General features: G+C 36.8%; 1 protein-coding gene across 1 annotated transcript in view; it reads left to right on the top strand.

The window, feature by feature from the left end:
• nectin3a (nectin cell adhesion molecule 3a) overlaps positions 1 to 5,770 on the top strand; it is a 30,868-nt gene extending 25,098 nt beyond the window's left edge. Inside the window, exon 6 of the mRNA XM_043258143.1 lies at positions 2,372 to 5,770. Within this exon, the coding sequence (XP_043114078.1) occupies positions 2,372 to 3,012 (641 nt within the window). The 3' untranslated portion in view covers positions 3,013 to 5,770. The remainder of the gene's footprint in view (positions 1 to 2,371) is intronic.
• The last annotated feature ends 15,719 nt before the right edge of the window (positions 5,771 to 21,489 follow it).

Genomic DNA, 21,489 nt, shown 5'->3' on the forward strand with positions numbered 1-21,489 from the left:
ATTTTCTTGTAACCTTTCAGCTCCACAGGCACTAGTGATGTGGGGTTCTACAAGGAAAACGATGAATGAAATAGAAACCGTCCGAAAGACAGACACGTAGAAGACAATTGACAGCCGACGCAGGAAACTAGAAACACAGGGCAAACAGTGAGGACTTAATTAACAGACAGAAACCTGGAACCAAATGAAACGCTAATGAGAAAACGAGAACAGGAACGGGAAAACCAAATATGGGCATACACCATAAACAGCACTACTCATTTGAAGGACTAGTACTCACTCACTAGAGAAGATTTTACTCTGCTTTGTTTACTTGAACACACATTACTTTGAGAATTTAAATTAGTTTAAAATAGTCTGTGCAATGATCAGTTTGATTTGATATGGATTTACGGTGGTAACACCAGCTGCACCGTAGTTTTGTTAAAAATGAGATGATATTAGCTGTAGCTTTTGTGCATTAATACTAAATGTTTTCAGACTACTGTTTTTCATAAAAATACCTAATAACCATATAGGCACATTTTTACCATGGTACTGAGGTGGTTTTATCACGTGTGGTTTTATCATGATCTAGATGTACGCAAATAAAATTAATAAAGCAGAATACATTTCACCATTTACATATTAGTTGACAAATATTTTATATTTATTGTTATAATTTTAATTTTATATAGGCTTTATAATAATTCATAAATGTAAAAAAAAGTGTTATACAGATGAACAAATGTAAGAATTATAAACTTTTGTTGGTCACAGAGCTCATTTTCTGCAACTGTCCATAATTGTTTTTGGTTTTTTTGCACTTTGCATGCCATTTTGGAGTTATTTTGTCACTAAACTTCTTGCAGTGCGTTCTCACGAATTTTAAAAAACAGCCTTGAAAAACCTGACAAAACTCTCAAGATGTTTTGTGTCTTGCGTTTGCCATTTGTGCTCCATCACTGATTAAGTGTGCATTTCCTGTTACCGAATATGTAAATTGCTGAATCTCTTAATACCGTTAACAGAAGCTCTTTCTGAAAGCTGGCTGAATGTGCCAAACACTCGACACTTGGCCTGCGAGGTTTCTGCGATGACGTAAATAAAGTTGGAGCAAACTCACAGCAGTTTCAATTCAATCAGCTCTTTGCCACTGTGCTTTTTACCACATATTTGGCTCTTCTTCAGGCTGCAAAGCATGAGGAACCTTTATTATGTAGCTGTGTGGTCAAATCATAATCCAAATATCGTGGCGGTTTATGGACTTCAGTTGCACCAAAACTGAATGGCATTAAGGAATATTATGAACTGTACTTCTGTTCGTTGCAGAAGTTTAGAGTGACTTTATTAAAATTGAACGTTGTCCCCAGTTGACGTCCCATAACTGACGCACCAAATATGCTTTTGTACTTTCTAAAAGTTAAATATTTTAACATTCTTTTTAATGTCCCCTGAAAAAAAATTAATGTACCAGTCTTGAAGAGTTGTTCACTGTCACGCCTCTAAATTCAAATAATTGTGCCCTTTGGTGCCTGAACCTGCTGTTACGTCAGCAAGATTTAGTTTTTCCTCTTAGTCATTGCAAGTGCTGTCCTTTTATCTTCAGTAATAACCTGCCTCTAAACATTATTTTCCCTTGGCCCTCAAAGATTCTGCTGACTGTTTTTGTTTACAATATAGACAAACATTTAATTTTCTTTATTTATCAGATTCATCATGTCTCTTTTTTATCATCTGGCGTGTAAATAATTTTTAAAACACTAATAAAAAAGGGTGGAGTTAATTATGTATAATGCACACACACATATATATATATATATATGGGATATGAAGGGGGAACATTTTTGTATTCTTGAGGTACTGTTATAGTTTTAGTCGTGTTTAAATTTTTTTTTTCTACTGCTTTGATTAATCACATCCAAAATTAACGTTTTGGTTTGCATAACACATGAGTGTGTGCTTTGTTTTATTTATATATATGAATAAAAAGCACAGTACACATACACAATGTAATTAAAAACTTTTTTTTGGGTGCAATTAATCACAATTAATCGTTTGACAGGATTATATTTTTATTTTATATTTTCTCTTGTCTCCTAGTTTTAGGTATATTATACTTTTTTTGTTAGTTTTTCTAAGTATTTTAGTCTAAGCATTTTATTTATTTATTTTTGTCACAGCATCGACATAAACTAAATAAAATAAAATAAAAAAAAAAGTTTAAGTTTGGTTCTGCTTAATTTAATGTTTTACGCTCATTTTACAGCTGAATTTATTTAGTTTTAATAGTAGCAATTTGAATATCACAGTCAGCACCAACCAACTTGTCTTTAATTATATATCATCGTTTGGCTGTGTTTTAATATCTGTCTATATCTCCCCCTCTCAGAGCCGCCCCCGACCACTGCAGCCCCCAGCACCACCAGCACCACCAAATCCATCCACCCTGACACCAGTGTAACCATCACAGCTCCCATCAACCACCATGCCCACTTCAGCGCCCCGACTCAAGCCTCTCGGCCGGACGGCGGTCTGGGAACCATCGTGGGCGGCGCTGTCGGCGGGATCCTGATCCTGGTGCTTCTGATGGCGCTGGCGGGGGCCTTCTACATGCGCCAGCGCCGAACATTCAGAGGAGACTACTACACCAAACAATACATCGGCCCGTCCGACATGCAGAAAGAGTCTCAACTGGACGTCCTTCAACCCCACGAGCTTCAGGACGTTTACGGAGACGACTCGGGCAACGGCAGCCAAGACTTGAAGCCCAAACCCGAAGGAGACATTATCTATCCCGATTATCCCAGCGACCACAAAGACGTGGAGAGCTGGGGAGACAATCTCAGCCTTCAGAGAGAGGGCACGTATTACTCGGACCACCACAACCACCATAACGTGAACCCCAGCGGGCCGCCGCTACACAACGGCTCCCCCTACCTGCAGGACGAGTGCTACGACAACGGCACAGACAGCGACTACGTCTCTCACGTGGACGGATCTGTGATTTCTCGCAGGGAATGGTACGTTTGAAAAGGCATACCGGACAACAATAATTTAAAATCAGCAAGAAAGTGTTATTTAACTCAGCAGAGTGAGATAAAAGCGTACGTTGGAAACGCGTTTCATGTATTCTTCGCGCTCCGTTTGCGATTTCATCTTCGCGTTTTTTTTACACATGGCAAACGGCTGTAATTTACTGCAGATATGGTTTAGTTTCGGTGGACTGCTGTGACTTCAGGATGTACAGGGAGAGGTTTACATGGTTTATGATCATAGGGTGGATTTACACAAAGAAAACAAGTCTGCTAAAATTAAGCTACACTTTGTGCGTAACCATTCCAGTTACCACATTGCACATGACTGTTAGCTTTAAAACCAGGTGCAGCGTATTCTTGGTACCTTCCGCTCGCTTTTTTTGTATTAAATGTACACATATGACTTCTCCAGTGTAGGAGCAAAACATGACTTTCACATTTTATATTTTCACACCAAGAGACACATGAACTGAGTTTGATTTGATTACGTTCTGATTTGTTCTTTCTTTCTAATCAGTATTTTGATCTAGTTTTCGAGAGAAAAAAAAAATCTAAATTTGTTAGGATATATTAATATTGAAATTAATAATACAAATATCTTTAAGATATTTTCTGAGAAGCAAAAATTGTATAAGATAACATACTTTGGTGTTCCATTAAAGAATTTGTTTGTATTTTATTATATTATTATTATTATGTTAATAATAAACGGGTATTATGCTAAGTTTACTTCTCTGCCAAATTAATTGAATATATTAAAATTATACGTTTTTTGCAGAAAAAAAGTATCTTATATGAACTTTTGTTAAGATTTAACAAACTTTAAAAGTAAGTAACAATAATAATAATAATATCTTTAAAATAAGATAAATTGTTCTCGAGAAGAAATTGCATAAGACTGCATAAAGATTTAGGCATTCCTTAGAAGAGATATAATTATTAATATTGTTTTATTAAGTTTATGTTTAAAACAAGAAAGAAATTCTATTATGCATGTTTTATGCATGTTTTTCCTTCTCAGTACAATGTAATTAATTATTTAAAATACAATTTTTCTCTGAAGAAAGAACAAAAATACTGATTAACCTTTTTTTTTTTAACCCTTGTAGCTTGTTTAACCCGACTCAACACATGCAATTCAAACCAGCTGCTGTATGTTCTGATGTATTTCATCACTCCCCTCCTACAGCAGTGTCTTTTTCATTAATGGATAAGTTAGAGAGCAACGAAAGCAGTCCCGAAGAAGGGTTTAATGTGGTTGTACTGAGGACCTGTCACAGGCTGATGGGGGGTTGACGTCCGCCGTGCCAGTTCAAAACGACCACTTTCGGCCCCAGTGGTTTTAACGAAGCCATGTGGCCTTTGCCAGTTTAGTTCACTCCTTTTAATTTTATGCTGATTTCTTTTTTTCTCTCCATCTCTCCACCCTTCTTACTCATACACTCCCAACCCAAGTCGAGAGCTTCTGATTTCCCAAAATAACCCGTCTGTCGCGCAGCAGACATGTGCCGCATGGGCTTCCTCTAGCGCGCCTCACCTCAAACATCCAACTTTGTAATTAATATTTTCTGTCCTCTCGTTCCGTTTCGTCTCCGAGTTACACCGAGCATCTGTTCGCCAGAATGCAAGGTTGTTTTTCTCCGAGGGTCTCGATGGTCACACGTTTGCATGCCGGTTGAAAAAGATACGGCAGTTGCTAATGCTTGGATTCAGTGTTCATAAATCAGCGGCAGTGTTGCTACAGCTGCAGTACGGCCTGTTTTACGTTTTCAAGATAAAAGTCTTTTTTTTTTTTTTTTTTTGTTCAACAATTTGGGCTGCTTCTCAGCTGTATCTTAATGAGGCAGTTATTTGTATCGCTAATTATAAGCAGGAAAGTCTTGAATCATGTTACAAAGTCCGTATCGTAAGAGTTTACCACACTGTAAAAGAATTTGGAGGACAAAACTCAACATTTCATGTTCATTGTTGCAGAAATTAATATAAAACTTAATTTTGAACTCCACAATTTTTTATAGTGCATTCAGTCCCATTGTTTTATTATTTCACTTGCCTTTTTTCTAATTTCACCTGCAAAAGGTTTTATTTTATTTTTTATTATTTTTATTTTATATTCTGTATTTTTTTTTTGTTGGCTCTTGCCAGAAAACACATTAAAATGTGTTCATTTAACTACATAAAACATTTCTTTCTTTTGAATAAATGTATATGTACAAGCATAGTGCCTTTGGCCGTACATAAAAGCATCAGATATTTCTTTTTTCACTATTCAATGACACCCTTTTCTGTTCTGTATTCCTGAAGTGTTATTTGTGTTACTGTTATACTGTATTTTCTGTATTTGCCTTTCTTTAACAAGACAGCTCTTGTTTTAAAGTTTAAAAGCACCAGCAATGGTGCAAACTCACTGGATATTTACAATAGTAGCACTTCTAAGTGTTACAATGGCCAGTTGCGGTATATATTATTTTTTGTACATATTCTGGCAGGAGATATTTGTCTATGGAATAAACATATTTTTATATAAGGCCAGAACATTAGGCAGAGGATGTTCACGCTTACTTAACATGTGCTTTGTATCTTCCCATGTTCATTTTTTTATATTTAGTTCTCAGGAGTTTGAAAGATTATTTTGTACATATTAGAGTTATACAAATGATTGATGACTTGCGAATCATTTTGGAAATGAGGGAAAGATGTCGCTTTGTTTTTGATGCCTTCTGTTTATAATAAAAAAGTTCTTTTTGAACGTGTCAAAGTGTTTGTGATTTTGATGTGTTGTGTAACACTTACCCTGCGATAGATTGTTCCCACTTTGATTGATTTGGCTATTTTGGATAAAATAGATGAATAGTTCATGCAGTTATTATTTACGTTTTTTTTTTTTCTGGAACGCACAAGGATATACTTAACACAATGTTCAAGCTGCACTTTTCCATACAATGACAAATAATAAAGCTGTTAAAACTGCACTGAACCCAGAAAATTTAATTAAAATGACTAAAACCTTTTGAAACAAGATACATTTACTTGAGAAGCAACAGATTAAGACGTATTTTGTAGAGAATTTTATTTTGAAGTCAAAATTGAGAAAACACCAATAGCGTAAAAGAAAATACGTCAATAAAGTGATTTATCGTCCAACAGATTGGCCTGCTTCTCATCCTTATAACAATGGGAGAGTTATTTGTATCACTAATTTTCAGAAATATATTCTTGTGACCCAGGTATTTTCTAATTTCATCCAGAAGCAAATAATAATAATAATAATAAGGTTATAACTCATGTATGCATTTCTGATATAATGCTAAATTACTGAATGGCAAAAATATGTGAAATTTGATCATTCTTGTTTGGCTTCTTTTTTAATTAATTAATTTTAATATTTATTTTCCTCTTCCGTGTTCCCCAAGTTCAAAGAGGAAAACAAAATACATGCTTTTATTGACGATGCAATGTAAATAATATTTTATGCATTGTTGCAGAATAAACCGATCTTGTTTGATGGAGTTTACATTTTAAGTCAACAACAGAGGACGTACAGCAAATACTGCCTGCTTCTCAAACAAAGCTACTGTATGTACTCAACGAAAATTGGCAATAGACAACAAAACTACCTTTATGAAAACTAGCTTTCTGAAGCTTGGCTTCTTCTCGGTACTTGTGCGGAATGAAAAAGAGCAGTTCGGACTCTCATTTTGGGTTCAGCAATCAAAACAATGTCTCATGCCTCCGTAGCAATATAAGAGGGAGTAAATGATGACAGAATTTCCATAATGGCCAAACAACATGCCTTTAATCTTCAAGTATCGTCAATAACCAAATAAACCTGTTGGAGGTCCAATCGGTCACGGACCCCAACTATGAGCTTTTTTGTCATTGATTTCTGTCAGCAGAATATTCTTATGCGTCTCTGAAAGGATTAAGGGTATTTGTGTTTGGGAATACCAACAAAGCAAAGTCCATTTCTTCATTGAAATCTTCAACTTTGTGGGGCCTGATTAAATTTGAACTTCAGCACAAAACGGGACCCAAAAGCCACGTCCCCAAAGGCCCCATGTGAAAGAATGCTTCGCACCTGTGATTATTGGCTACTGACCCGTCGCATCACCCTCCATTAGGTCCAACTCAGCACCCTCTCCATCACCGGGAAGGAAAATAGATTTTTGGCAATGAGAGGTAATCGATCACATCAGCACAGCCCTGATGCATCATGCTGTCTATTCTTCTCAGTATTGACCAACCACACAAAAACATAGACACAACCCACACACAACGTCAGCTCTGGATCTGCCCCATCAGGACAGTCTTGAGTATTTCTCCCCGCTGTTGATTGATCCTGCAATGCGATCCTGTTAAAAAAAAACACGAGAACCCCTGAAGTTTTGGTTTCATTCCAGTAGCCTTTTGTTGGAGGACGCTTTCATGACCTGTTTGGAATAACCCAATTGAAAGTTGACATCAAATTGACATCCTTGTGGTTAATCAGCAGCTTTTATGGGTTTTTTAAGGGAAAGCTCCAGGAGGCAAGCAGGCCCTCGGTCACCCCTCATGTCCTACCCTCTGTTATGCTTTCAGCACTCAAGTGGCTCTAGTGTCTTCTCTGCAGCGGGACAGCTTTTGTGTTGTCGTGTTATTTCACCGCACTGGCCCCAATCTCATCCATCACTGCTTTCAGCAGCACGTTTGTCCAGTTTGTGTATAAATATCTCGCTGCTGGTGGCCTCAAGTTACCTTCTCCCTGCTTCTCTAATTTCAGCTATTTTTCATATGTATCACCTCTTCTTGATGTTTTACACTTAGTAAATCTCTTGTCCAAAACGACACTTCTGATACTAGTTATAGTTAAAAAAAAACAAAACTAAAAACATCAGTTTTGTATTTCTATTTAATATTTATTACCAATGATGTTATCAGCAGTGATAATAATAATAATAATTTGTTATTGTATTGTAATATTTTAATTAGTTGTTTTTTTTTCTGGTAAATCCTTAAAACAGTATAAAGTATGATGGCCAAGAGAGCTCAACTTGTTGTAAAGGAACACTTTTTTTTTAAATAAGCTCATTCTCCAACTCCCCATTTAGCTGATCTTTGGGTCTGGTGATTTCACTTTTAGCATATCTAAGCATAGATCATTAAATCTGATTAGACCAGAAGCATCTTTTTAAAAAATGGCCTTCTCTGAAATAGATGTCATCCGGAGGGGAGCATAAGTTGCTTTAAAACCTTTATATACCTTTCAGCATTCATAGTGCCTTCCAAAGCATGAAAACTACCAATGCCGTATGCACTTATGCACCCCCATAACATTAGAGACACTGACTTTTGAACTGAATGCTGATGACAAGCTGAAAGGTCTTTTCTTTAGGAGTACATGATTTTTAACAAAAATGTCAAATTCGGACTCGTCTGACCATAGAATACTTTTCCACTTTGAAGAAGTCCTTTTCAAAATGTCTTGCTTTTTCAACCCTTTGTTGCCCCCGTGTAAACTATTTTGAGCTCTTTTAGTAGTAGTTTAGTTTAGTTAAGTCTTTTAAGTCATTTTATGCTAATTTAAAAGATGTCCTAACTGGAATGTATAGAATTTAAGTTGTAAAAAAAATACAAACAATACTAAATGTTTAAATTATATAAGCTTAATAGAAAATTAGCATTTCGAGGAATTAGATTTTTTTTCTTTTTAAATCTGTCACGTCTTTGGACTCTGTGTTGTAGTTTTTGTCTTGTGCCATGTGCTCTGTGTGTCCTACATTCCGTTCTTGTTAATAGTATCATTGTCTTCAGCTGTGTCTTTTGTTAATTTAGTAAATTACGTCGTATATTTAAGTCCTGTGTGTTTGAGTTCACCTTTGTCCGATCGTCAAGGTTTTTATGTGTGGTTTATGTTCTGCCTGCCTACCTGTATATTATTATTTTGCCCGTTTGAAGAGGATGAAAACTATTTAAGTTTATTTATTCTCGTCGAGTGCTTCTTCATGCCAAACCACACCTTGACGATCTGACATACACTACAAAGTTAATATAGTTAATATAACAAATAAAAATGCTTCTTTCTTTCTTATTTTAAACGAAGCATTTGAATGAATTTATAATTTTTTCATAAAATACAAAATGTTTACTATATTGAAGCAGAAAATCTGACCTACAACTTTCTTTTTTTCTATTGAGATTGTTCTGAAAACAATCTCAAAACAGCCTCAAGCCATTCAAAATCCCAGTATTTGACGTCAAACTTTTTGACGTCAAACTTCCATTTAAATGATGAGCAGCACCGTTACACATCAAGGTACCGCGCTCTCCAGTAACTACTTAAGTGTTGTTCAAATGTTCTGAGGTCTGAAACTGGGACTCCCGCTGGGTTCCAGCAGCTCGGATTTAAAGGTTGTATAGCAGGCTATGCTCTCATTCTTGTTCATCCTAGAAAAAAAAATGAGCACAAGATCACACCATTGTTGGCTAATGAACACAACCCAAGCATCGGGGAGCTCACATCAAAGGCCACAACTGACACAGCAGAACACACAAATTGTCTGAGCTCATGGATTTGGAAATAATGAAATGCTTCAGAGGGGGAGAGAGTGGGTGATAGTTAAAACACAAAGTGGGGTCCTGTGGAAAGAATGCCTGGTTTGGAAAATTCGTCCAGAAAATGAAATAGAGTCGCAATCTACTTCTGTCTTGAACAAGTGTTCCCTATGGGTCAATGCTTCACGTCTGATTATGTGAGTGACTCTGGAGGTAAATGCGGGAATGTGGGGGGTTTAAAGAGGTTCTTCTTACATCAGCAGAAAAATGCGGTCTCCATAGAAACTTGGCTTGCTGCGCTCTGTGAATGAGGACAAGTCATTGAGCGCGACAGGCCTCTCCAATATTTACCAAATGACTCCCACAACTGTTTGTTGTTTGGTGTTAGAGAAACAGCAGCCAACTGCATGCTCAGAAACTTGTTAAGTCAACAGTACATTTTTAGCAGCTGTGTTTAACATAACCCTTGCACAAAATACAATGACGATGTAGAACAATAGCTTACAGTAATAAACAACTAACACATAACAATAAAAATGTGACGGAATTAACGTGGAATTAAGATGTATTCATAATTGATTCATAAATTAATGTATACAGGCATCTATCTATTTAGTGTATATTTATATATTGTGACGAGTCGGCTGCCCCTCCTCTTTATTGTCACCATCACCCCGTCCTTTATTCGCCGCCCTTCACCAGGCTCCCGACGGGAGAGGGTGTGTTCGAGAGGAGGGGCGTGGTATTGGCCAGGTCTGGCGGCGTGTGACGAGGCACACCTGAAGTGAGTTAGCCTCGTTACCGTCGCCGTTAAATACCGAACGCGCCTCTCCTCGGGAGACCGGTCTCTTCCCCCGTGCATGCACGCTGGTGTCCTCGTGGGTCCAGGAAGGGTGCGTGATGGACCTCACCCCGCCGTCCGAGAAGCGCGTCGTGGGACCCCGTAGTCCAGGCTGTGAACACAGAGCTCATCCCACTCTGCCGCCCGGAGCAACGAAGCGACGGAGACGCCGCGGAAGAAGCCGCCGCCCCTCGCGCCCCGGACCAGAAAAAGGGGAGCGCGTGCGACCGCCGGACTCCGCCCCTTACCTGGACCCTTCCCCCCTGGAACACGGCCTCAACCTTCACTTTCCCACGCGCGCACGCGAGGACACCAGATCCCCCTTTTATTTGGACACTTTTCCCATGGACACTTTATTTTGTATTATTATTATTTTGTCAATAAAAGCCTCTCCGAGGCCTGACGCCACGCCCACTGTGTCTGTCGCTGGCTCCTCCCGTCACAATATGTTTGTTTTTTTTCTCGTTTAAAAGCCTATTTTTACTGTACATAGTAAACTAACTTACACTTAATTACTGTAAAATTCTACTGTGAATATTTACACTCTTGTCCTGTTAAAATTCTATTTCTTTTTATAAAATGTTTAAAGAGAAACGTCTCGACTGTTTACAAAAATAATAATAAAAAAAAAATGAACCTAAACATTTACACAGAAATTCAAATAAGAAACGTTTAAACGAACCAGTGGACTCTTAATTGCTTTCTAAATGAGGCATTTTATATACAGAAATTTCTTGACCTCAAGGCAACAAAAGACTGTTTGTTATTATTGATCCCCAGTGAGAGGGAGAACAAAGACCCAACGGGTTATGTTTCATCACTGGAGGCAGATGGTAAAGGCAAAATGTGAGAAGTTATCACAGAATCCATGAGAAACCTCAGATGCCTTGTGCGTATTGGCTCCAGCCATTCGGCTAGTCTTGGGATCTGTCGAGAACCAGCACCTAAAAATACAGTTCAGTAGTTTGTGGTTTTGCTAATGAGAACATGTGTGATTTAAAGCTTCTCTCGTGACCTGGGCTCTAATTGGGATCGTGGCATGTAAGCCCTGTGAACAATTTGGGTGGGCAACAATTTCACTGTAAACTGACGGTGAAACAACTCCACGGTGTTTTCAGCGCTGAGGCAGATATAATCCTACATGAACCCAGATCCTTTGAAACAATACACAACCCCCGGGTTCTTGAAGGTCTGCACTTTTGGCTTCTTTAATGATTTCTTTTTCAAGCCTATTGATTGTAATACCATGTGTGGCCATCTGCCTCGCTTGTAACTTACTGCAACGGTTTCTTTGTGTTGCTGAGGTATTTTGATGTGTTTATCCCACCTGTTGTGCTGCTGACAGGTGGACAGTAACCAGACAAGAACCACAAGAAAAGACAGAGGATTTCGTACAGTGCCGTCTCAGAATGAGCATTATGTGGGTTCAAGGTCTATAATTAGAATATATGAGAGTATATTAATAGTTTGTGCACATGGTCACTCATCAACACTGCCTCTATCATTAAACATCTATCAACATCTGGTTTTTAATTTCCTAAAGCCTCTGTAGTTGCTGCCATATTGAGACTTGGAGAAAGATTTTATATTGTTCTCTATATCTTACAGATTGATGCAAATTGAACTGCATTTTAGAAATACTGATTTAGGAGTTATTTTGTCAATTTTGTGTTATTTCTTTATTTTTTATTTTTTTTATTTATTTAACGCTTTAAATGTATTTATTTATTTTTAAATGACAGTGAATATGTGTTATGTTTTGTTTAAAAAATCTGATAAATCTGTTAAATCACCAACCTTAAAATATATATTTAAATACAAAACAGTTCTTTGAACATTTAAGAATATTTCACAATGCTGCTGTTTTGTTGTTGGTTTTTTTACTGTTTTAAAATGTTTTGATTAAAATTAAGTGGTGACTGCTGAGAATTCAGCTTTGCCAAAATTACACTTAAAAATATTTAAATAGAAAGTTAATTTAAATTATAATATTAAATTAAATTATATTTCACAACTGTACTGGTAAGACAGTGCTTGTAAAAATATTAATATACATTTTACTATATATATATATATATATATATATATATATATATATATATATATATATATATATATATATATATATATATATATATATAAATGCACACACATATACTTTATACACATATAATTTATATTGTATATAAATATATTTAATACAAAAACCTAACATTTTTTTGTTAAATATATACTTGCATGTGTGTGTATTTATATATACATAATATATAAATTACATATATTATATAAATCATTTATTTTTATTTTGGATGCAATTACTACAATTAATCATTTGTCAGCACTAAATATTGTAATGTTTAATCAGTTGTCAAAGAAACTAACAAGGGGCAAGGAGCACAAACTGCCCACCGATGAACAGTTTGTGCTACTCTTATTATGAAGTGTTTGTTCCTCATCATGTCTGCGTTGCCTTGCCCCTTGTTATTTCCCTTGACAACTGATTAACTCCGCCCCCTTGTTATCTCGTGTATTTAAGTCCTGTTTGTGATTCAGCTCGTTGGCTGACCCCCCTTGCATTGTCAATTATTTTTGTGTTTTCGCCCACACCATGCCTGTATAAAAACCTGCATATGGATCCGCTCGTCTCCGTCCCTTTCATCACAAATATAATGTAACATAATAAAAATCTTTACTAAATAATTTTTACTATTTCACCCCATTTCAACACAAGTTCGTCAAACTGGTCCCATCCCTCACTCCCCATCTGCCTTACTGTAAGCAACTTAGCAGCTGCTCGGCAAAAAGTTCTTGCCACAGTCGTTTGCTTTGATTAATTGCCGTTTCTTCTTGATTCTTTTAATGAAAGCAGAGGAGACCAAGGATTAAGGCATCCCGGCTCTGCTGTATTTTTAAAAATGGTTCGCCACAAAATACATTTCTACAATGGCAGGGAGGAGGATGAGGTTAAGGAGTCTAATAAATTGCTTATGATAGAATGTTAGGGGAACAGGCAGCCTTTAAAAGCCATTAAAGGCAAGCGGCTTGAAGCCCTAATTACAGGGACTTAACATCGAGCTGTGCTGCATTCATGCTGTGACGGTCAGAAGTTAGCCTCTGTTTTGGCCTGCTGCGCTGGAGGAAGCGAAATAGACTCTCCCTGTCAAAGCCGTGAAGAGCTGCGCATTGCTAAGATTTTCGTCACATTGCCAAGAAACCAAACGAGAAGAGAAAATGGTAAGAATGCAAATTCAGACTTCGGTGTTTAATGCCACTCGACTTTATCCATGGTTACACCCCAAAAAGCCATTAAAACATGTAATAAATAAGTCTAAATTGCCCCCGAACGCTCTATTATGTGTCTGTGCCAACTAAAATTCCACAGGAAGAAAGATGAACTGTGGAGGAGACGGAGAAGAAAAGAGCTAAGCATTTCTAGAGTCGAAAAAGCAACCGTAAGGAAGCATTCATGTAACACCTCTTAACCTCGGCCTTGCTCCGTTTCTTTCAGCGTAATCTCTCCTCCGGGCCCCCGTTGCAGTTTTCTAATCAATACCACATTGCAGGGTAACTAATGTCATACTCTTTATGTAATGTTATTAGTTGCCAAACGTTTTAGACGGTGCATTAACTAAAGTTATTGAAATTCCATACACAACACACCCTCCATAAATTACTCCAAGACAAAATCTAAAAAAAATATTTTGCCTTCTTCATCCTAGCATTGCCTGACAACGATACAGGGGCTAAACGTTTTATAGCAAAACTCAGACGCAGTTTAATCTTGCTGTCAAAGTAGTCAGTTTGGCTTAGGTTTTAATTTGTCTAATGGCCTGCGTTTGATCTTAAAATGCGCGCTTTGTTTGCGGAATGATATTCAAGTGTAAACTATGAAAATTAAAATTCTAATCAGTGGAAAGAGAACAAAACAAAACAAAAACATAAAACTAACCAACTTTTTAGGCCCGAGGGGCCATTCGTAAAGAGAACACGCGGTTAAAAACACAAAACAAACGGGCAGAAGACATGTTTTTTAAACATTGCATCATGCCGAGACGCCGCAAATGCTGCAAGGCTCAAGTACAGCTGTCAGACACGTCCGTCCAGTGTGTGTCCACGAAGAAAGAGACGGTTAAAGAAACAACAACAATAACCAAAAAAAACACAAACGACTGCACAGACGGGTTTTGCTACAGAAGCTTTCTTTGGGAAATATGCATTTATTGTGCACATTATAGTCTCTACACTCACACGAGTTCGCAATTCTTACATTAAAACATTAAAAAGATCATTTCGACTTTATGACCCACAATTCTCACTTTGTGCGATATAAACTTCCGATTACAAGAAAACAAGTCAGAACCGCAGGATGAAGTCGCGGTTGTTACGTGAACGTACAATGGTTACGTAAAGTCAAAACCGCCTGATAAGAACTGGGAATTGCTAAATATAAAATAAAATATAAATATAAACTTATTTATAGTTATATATAAACTAAGAAAATGCGTATTTCGCAATTTTGATCCGTAGCTGTAAGGTTATATCTCACGGTTCCTATAACTGCGCCATTCTTCTGAGGTTAAAAAGGCTATTTTCTCACAATTCCTAGTTTATGTTGTTAAAAAGTGCAGCAAAAACTGGAAAATGTCAAAAAGTCAGAATTGTGAGCTGGTGTCTTCTTTTCCGGTTTGAAAAGTCAGAAATCCCGACTGTTTTTTTTTTTTAAACCTTGCATTACTTTCTCGCAGTTGTGAGTTCCTTATGCAATTATGATTTTATTTCTCAAAATTCCGACTTCTGCCAATTGAGTTTCTATCTAACTATCTTTCTAACCATAGCTATATATAAGTCGTCGCCGTTTTACATTTTTGCTGAGCAAGTCATTTAAAATCAGTACGTTTGTCGCTCTATGTTAATACAGCGAATAATAACACATGCGGTTTAATGGCAGACTTATATCTTAATTAAGTACAGTGTTATGTCCGAGCCTGGCGTCTGTGTAGTCTACTTGTGTAAAGTACATTTTCACCCCCAAACAAGCAGGTGATTAAATACAGCCCGCGAGGCCGCGAGACCTTAAAAAGTTATACTTGTAACCCCACCGACTGTAAATCACAGAGTAATATAGCGCTTTCAATTAGTTCCGTCTCGCTAGTGGCACCTCCGGTGTCTGAATAACAAAAGGCCCTCCGACAGCTCCTCAGCTCCCGTCCAGTCACGTTATTAAATTCACCACTGGCAGCGATACCTGGAGGGCTCGTGCATTTATGTCATTCCGTCATCGGGGGATAAAGGCTCTGGAAGCCGTGACAATGCAATTTCATTTCTCCCTGCTTTTGTAATGCCAGAACGCAATAAAACTGTCTGGACCTCACGTCTGGCTCCAGTCGGACCGTTTTACTGACCCCAAATTCGAGCCTCGAAAACTATTAGTAGCGAAAACGTCTCGTAGAATAATGGCGTCTTGTTCCTTGTAGGTTTAAATGTTAGACACTATAAAGCGGGTGCTGATGAACAAGTGAGTCACTAACTACCCGGGAGGTAAACCCTCACGTGTTTTAATGACTGGCCTGCACTGAAACACGGCTTGGGCTGCGGGTCCAATCAAAGATCTGCTTATATGATTCGGCAGTCGTAACTTTGGGCTAAGAGGTCTGTGTGTGGGAATTGAATGTCTCTTATCTGCTAGGAGTTTATGGAGTCACAGTTTCTCGCTTTTCGGTAGAAGCCGCTGATTTTTAAGGGAAAAAGGTGGATTTTCCACTCTAGACGGTTTTGGGTGATTTTTTTTGTTCGCGGTTATAAAATGTCTGCCTTTCGGTATTCAGGGAAATTATCGTGAGAAAAAAAAAAAACCTCCTCTCTTTGCGGTTTTATCTTTTAGGTAAACCACGTGATTAAACGAACTAGCAATTTATTTGTTAAGTCAGAACGCCCTTGAGGAGAGGAATACATTTACTGGGCATATCAGCCCAACTGATGCATAACATTTGCTTTTAATAATTAAATTTGTGGGGAGTGTGCCGTATGGAGATGTTTCGACTGAATTATAGCCGGCTTTTGCCTCAATTGCAGACCTGGGAAGGTCGTTCAGAAGGTTTGCAGAACAAAATAAATAAATATAAATGAACAGATTTACTACCCGCCGATGAGAACTTGGGCTTCTGCTGTGGCACATAAAAAGCTACAATATTTTTTTTTTTTTTTTAGCAGCTTAATATCGGTTATCTTTGAACTTTATTACAATTATTTTCTATTATGTATTTATTGTATAAGAAAAATATTTGATTTAACATTTGTTGACAAATGCATTATTAACAGCTAAATATTGTTTATCTTTGTACTTTAAATCCATTACAATATTTCCTATGCATTTATTGTACATATATAATAAAATATTACATTTATTTAACAGTTATTTATTTATTGTTTGTTTTTATACATTTCTTAATAGTCATCAGTAGCAACTAAATATATTGTTGTCATTATGTGTGAAACGTACACACACACACACAAGCTATTTATTAATTAATTAACTTATAATATTTCATTATTTAATTTAACATTTCATGTGTTTTGTCGCTTCTGTTGTATAAAGAGTGGATTTTTATTGATTGATACGTAACACTTTTTTTCAGCCTAATTTTCTGGGCAGAAGTGCATGGCTGTGCGTATCTTGAGCCGAAATGACCTCACGTTTAGCGTTAATAGCACGACTAATTACTAGCAATTAACACGGGCCTATTAACGAAAGTGATTTACTACAGCTGTTGTTTATAAACATCAAGGGCAAGACCTCCTGACTGATTCTCCTTCTACAGTCAGCACAAGCAAACTGAATCTTTTGTCTTTGTTGTATCACATTAAAGGCCGAGCAGTGATTATCCGGTCGGAGCGGTTTGGCTGGGAGCTACAAAATCAGACTTCTATCTCGAGTCCACCTCTTTCTAAACGTTTATTTGCGATAACATCAGTGCAGGGTCATCGTTTAGCTCTTTGACACTATCAAAAACCTAATTGCGCCACTAACTTGACGCTGAAAGCAAAGGCTGACTGTAAGGTCGTTAGAGCCGGATCAATAATGCAAATGGACAGACAGTTGCGAGAGCGAGTGTGACGGACCATTTTAGATGAACACCACTTTGAACCTATTAGATCAGCACAGAGACAGCTCCCCTGGGAAGTGCAGCTTTAAGGGGATTTTAGTTTGATTCGCTTCTATTCGTGCATTTGATTATTAGAATTTGAGGGTTTGAGATAATGTAACGAAAGAATAAATGTGTTTCTTTATTCTAGCTGCGCTGCTCATTACATCTAATGTGCGGTTAATACTGTTACAACGGCCCAATGGATTCACGTAAATGCAGCTTCCTCCAAAATTGAATTCAATGCACTTTTGGAAGGGGCCCTAATAGACATCTGTGTTAATTTGGGTCATTACTTTTAGATTATATGAAATATATGTATACAGTATTTTATATTAGACATGTACAGATACATATGTACATTTTGTGCTGTGCTGTGAAACAATTAACCATGAATAATCCAAAATGTATATATATATATATGTGTGTGATAAATCATGACAGTACTATACTGTATATATATATGTATGTGCCGGTGTAAAGAATATTAATAACATTTTAAAGTTTTAAAGAAATTCTAACAAATATTTAGCTGTTGATGACGAAATATATATATATATATATATATATATATATATATATATATATATATATATATATATATATATATATATATATATATATATATATAATAATTTATTATTATTACATATTATTTATATGCTGTTTCAGTTTAATTTCTATTTTGTTATTTACTTGTATTTTCAGTCTCGTCATCAACAGCTAAATATTTGTTATAAATAAATGTTATTAATATTCTTGTACACTAAATATATAAGCTCTCTAATGACCATAACCTGTGCACATTTGAATACAAATACACTATATGTATGTGGGTTTTTTTTTTCTTTTATTTATTGTTATTATTTGAGAATTTATTTACTTGTTGACTTGTTTCATGTAATATTTTCTAAAAATGTTCTCACACGCTAAATATGTATTATTATTATTATCGTTTTTGAAAAGTTTTTAACATTTCTTTACTATTCATGAATTCATTCAGTGCAGGTTTTGTCTGTCTGATGAACGTCTGTGTCATTGTGTTTTTACCCTTAGATGGCAGTCACGGGTTTTGCTTGACACCCTGGCGATTGTTTTAAGGACGTTTCCTTACAATTTCTTTTCCTTCTAAAATTTCCCTCAGAAAGTGACGCTAGTTTGATTGAGCGCTCATCATAAAAGACGGGAATGATTAGACCTATTGCTGAAAACAATAAAAAAACATAAAGTTTTAATGGCCTCATAAAAATACGTGATATCTGGTTGGCCGGCCAGGAGGAATGCTGACTATGCTTAAATTATATTCCCCAGGGCACGAAATATAGCACACTTAAGTGAGCATTTATGTATGATTCGGCTTCAAGAAACGTATCGATTAATCGCTCCAGTGTCGTGCCTCTACAAGCAGCGCTTTATGCTCTCATTCACGGGTTACGTGTGGATTTTCTGTTGTGTCAGCTTGAAGAAACAACGCATGAAAGGAGATGTAATCGTAATTACTTGCCGCTTAATTAATAGCATTCTGTTCCCAATCCTCACAAGCTCGTTTGCTCAGCATGCAGCGCTTTGATCACAACCGGACTTTCGTCTTTTTGCAGTTTATTATATGAAGGAGTTAGCTTTTTAAAATCAAACCTAGCATGAAAGTGCCACCCATTATACGTCTGTTATGTAAGATTGATCGATTTTATTCATCCGAAATGGAGCAGGCTTGGTAAAATGTCCCTCGAGCTCCGCTATGAGAAGGATGTTTTTGCTGATATCATCCCTTGGCTGGAGGAAATGTGGACTCCCCGATGTTAGGACATCGGTGCTTGTTGGCATGGAAAAGCTTCCTAGTTTGCTAGTTTTTCGCAGTGACAGAGAGTGGTTGATGGGTTGCCAGGAGCGGTGGGTTGAAAGTTTGGCTTCCTCTCAGAAACGTGGTGTGGACATCAAATCATCTGCCATCTGGTATCAGCGGCATCGGTATTCGATTTTTCTATATAAGCGCCATGCTTCCTTTTAAGTTCTAAGTACAAGTTTATCGTTACTACTACCATTATCAGACTAATAGACAACATGAAAGAAAGCTGTTCTGGCCACATTGCGGCTTAAAATGCATGGCCTTTCCACGACAATGGACGGCAATTCCCAAAAACTATGGTAAAGGTGTAAACTTACAGTTAACCAAAATATTTTTATTCTGTGGCAGAACTAAAAAAGACATGTAGCCTCAGAATTCCGAGGATAAAAGTTACAATTGTGGGACAAACACTTGCTATTGCATGTTTAAAACCTGAAACTCTAACATAATTCTTAGAATTCTAATAAAAAATCTGGATTGTGGCATAAAATGTAAGTTTTTGTGATGTAAATCACAATTGTTGGAATGAAAGGCTAGAATTGAAAAGAAAAAATATTTTTTTTATTTCATGGCAGAGAAAAGCTTTCATAATTCATTATTTTTACTTTCAAAGCCAATTGTTTTACAGTAAAATTACACGCGTTGTTTTGGTAAATACAGTGCTTCGCTGTATATGATAACGTACCAATACAGTTTTTTACTGTAACTTTTTTACACTGTTTTATGTGCTGCATTTTTTTATTATTATTATTTCCATATATTTGTAAGGTTTTCGTTGTCTCCTAATCAAAGTGAATCCCAGCGTAGGTCGTGTCAGCCGACCCTGTATCGATAAACAATTTATCCCCAAAAGTAATTACTGTAAATGTAATTGCAATTGATTTTTAGAAGTGATAGCTCCAGAAATTCAATTGCATTACAGTCCTTCCAAACTATAAGGTGTGACAATGATACAGTATCATTATAGACCAATCTAACAACATTTCAAACGCTATTTCTCTAGCAATCACACGCTGATATGGAAACGGAGCGAACATGCGATGAATACAGAGGGTTCGGCACAAGCTCCACTGCCTTTAAAGGAGATTTTAACAGTGACTAACAGGAACCCTGTGCTGAGGTTGGTGTCTGGCTCATAGTCTTCCTGTTTACCTTGATAACTGTCATTCTGTGGTGTAAATGTGTGAGAATACGAATCTGTGACTACGGCTGAGCATTACAGTTTTTCTGTGCCCATCTGAGAGTGTTTTTGTGCACAGTAATACTCGTAGCAAGTTACAGTTAGTCCTACATCTTCAACAGAACAGCCGGCAAACGATCCGGCCACCTACTATTTGAAGTAGGAAACTGAGAAACCTCAAGTGAAGTGTCTGCCGTGGACTGAAACTGCCTTTTCATTGTTTAGTGAATGAGTAAAAAATCTTGTTGAAACCTCAGTACCCCGTAACCCGATGAGTCAACAGTTTTAGCGCAGTTTCCTATGTGACCTCCATTCTCTACAAAAACACTTGTCAAACGTTACTGAAAGAGGATGCATGACTAAGAATAATAACTGAAAAATCGACAGTTGCAAGAGAATGGGTTATACTTGAAGTGACAGGAGCTACACAACTGTTTTGACTTCTTTCTACAGACTTCTGAAAGCTTTTTCAGCTATATCTAATCTGTTAATCTAGTAATTAATCACGTAATTTTCCTTATTCATATATAAAACCGAATTATTTTCGCTGTTAAGACCGATTTAGTTTCTCTATTCCTATTTTTTTTCTCAACGGTTGGCGTTAAAATGTTATCAACATGTAAATGGAAACTTTTGTGGTACATCTTTCCAAATTTGTGCTTTCATCTTTTTTTTTGTTAAATGCAGACAACTAGTCATCTTATTATAATGTCATTATCATGAGATCATTACAGGTTGTCATACCAAAACACGCTGGGAAGAGATGCTATATCATATCTATGACCATAATAAATGGGTGTGAAATTTATTTTTGAAGTAATGACCTAAAAATGTGTAGTGTAGACAAGCCGTTTGTGGGTTATTCAAAGCTTGACTATTTTGGGGTTTGGGGTGAGCAGCACACACACACACACACACACACACACACACAT

Source organism: Puntigrus tetrazona, chromosome 15 (genome assembly GCF_018831695.1).
Source record: "Puntigrus tetrazona isolate hp1 chromosome 15, ASM1883169v1, whole genome shotgun sequence".
NCBI classification, from domain to species: Eukaryota; Metazoa; Chordata; class Actinopteri; order Cypriniformes; family Cyprinidae; genus Puntigrus; species Puntigrus tetrazona.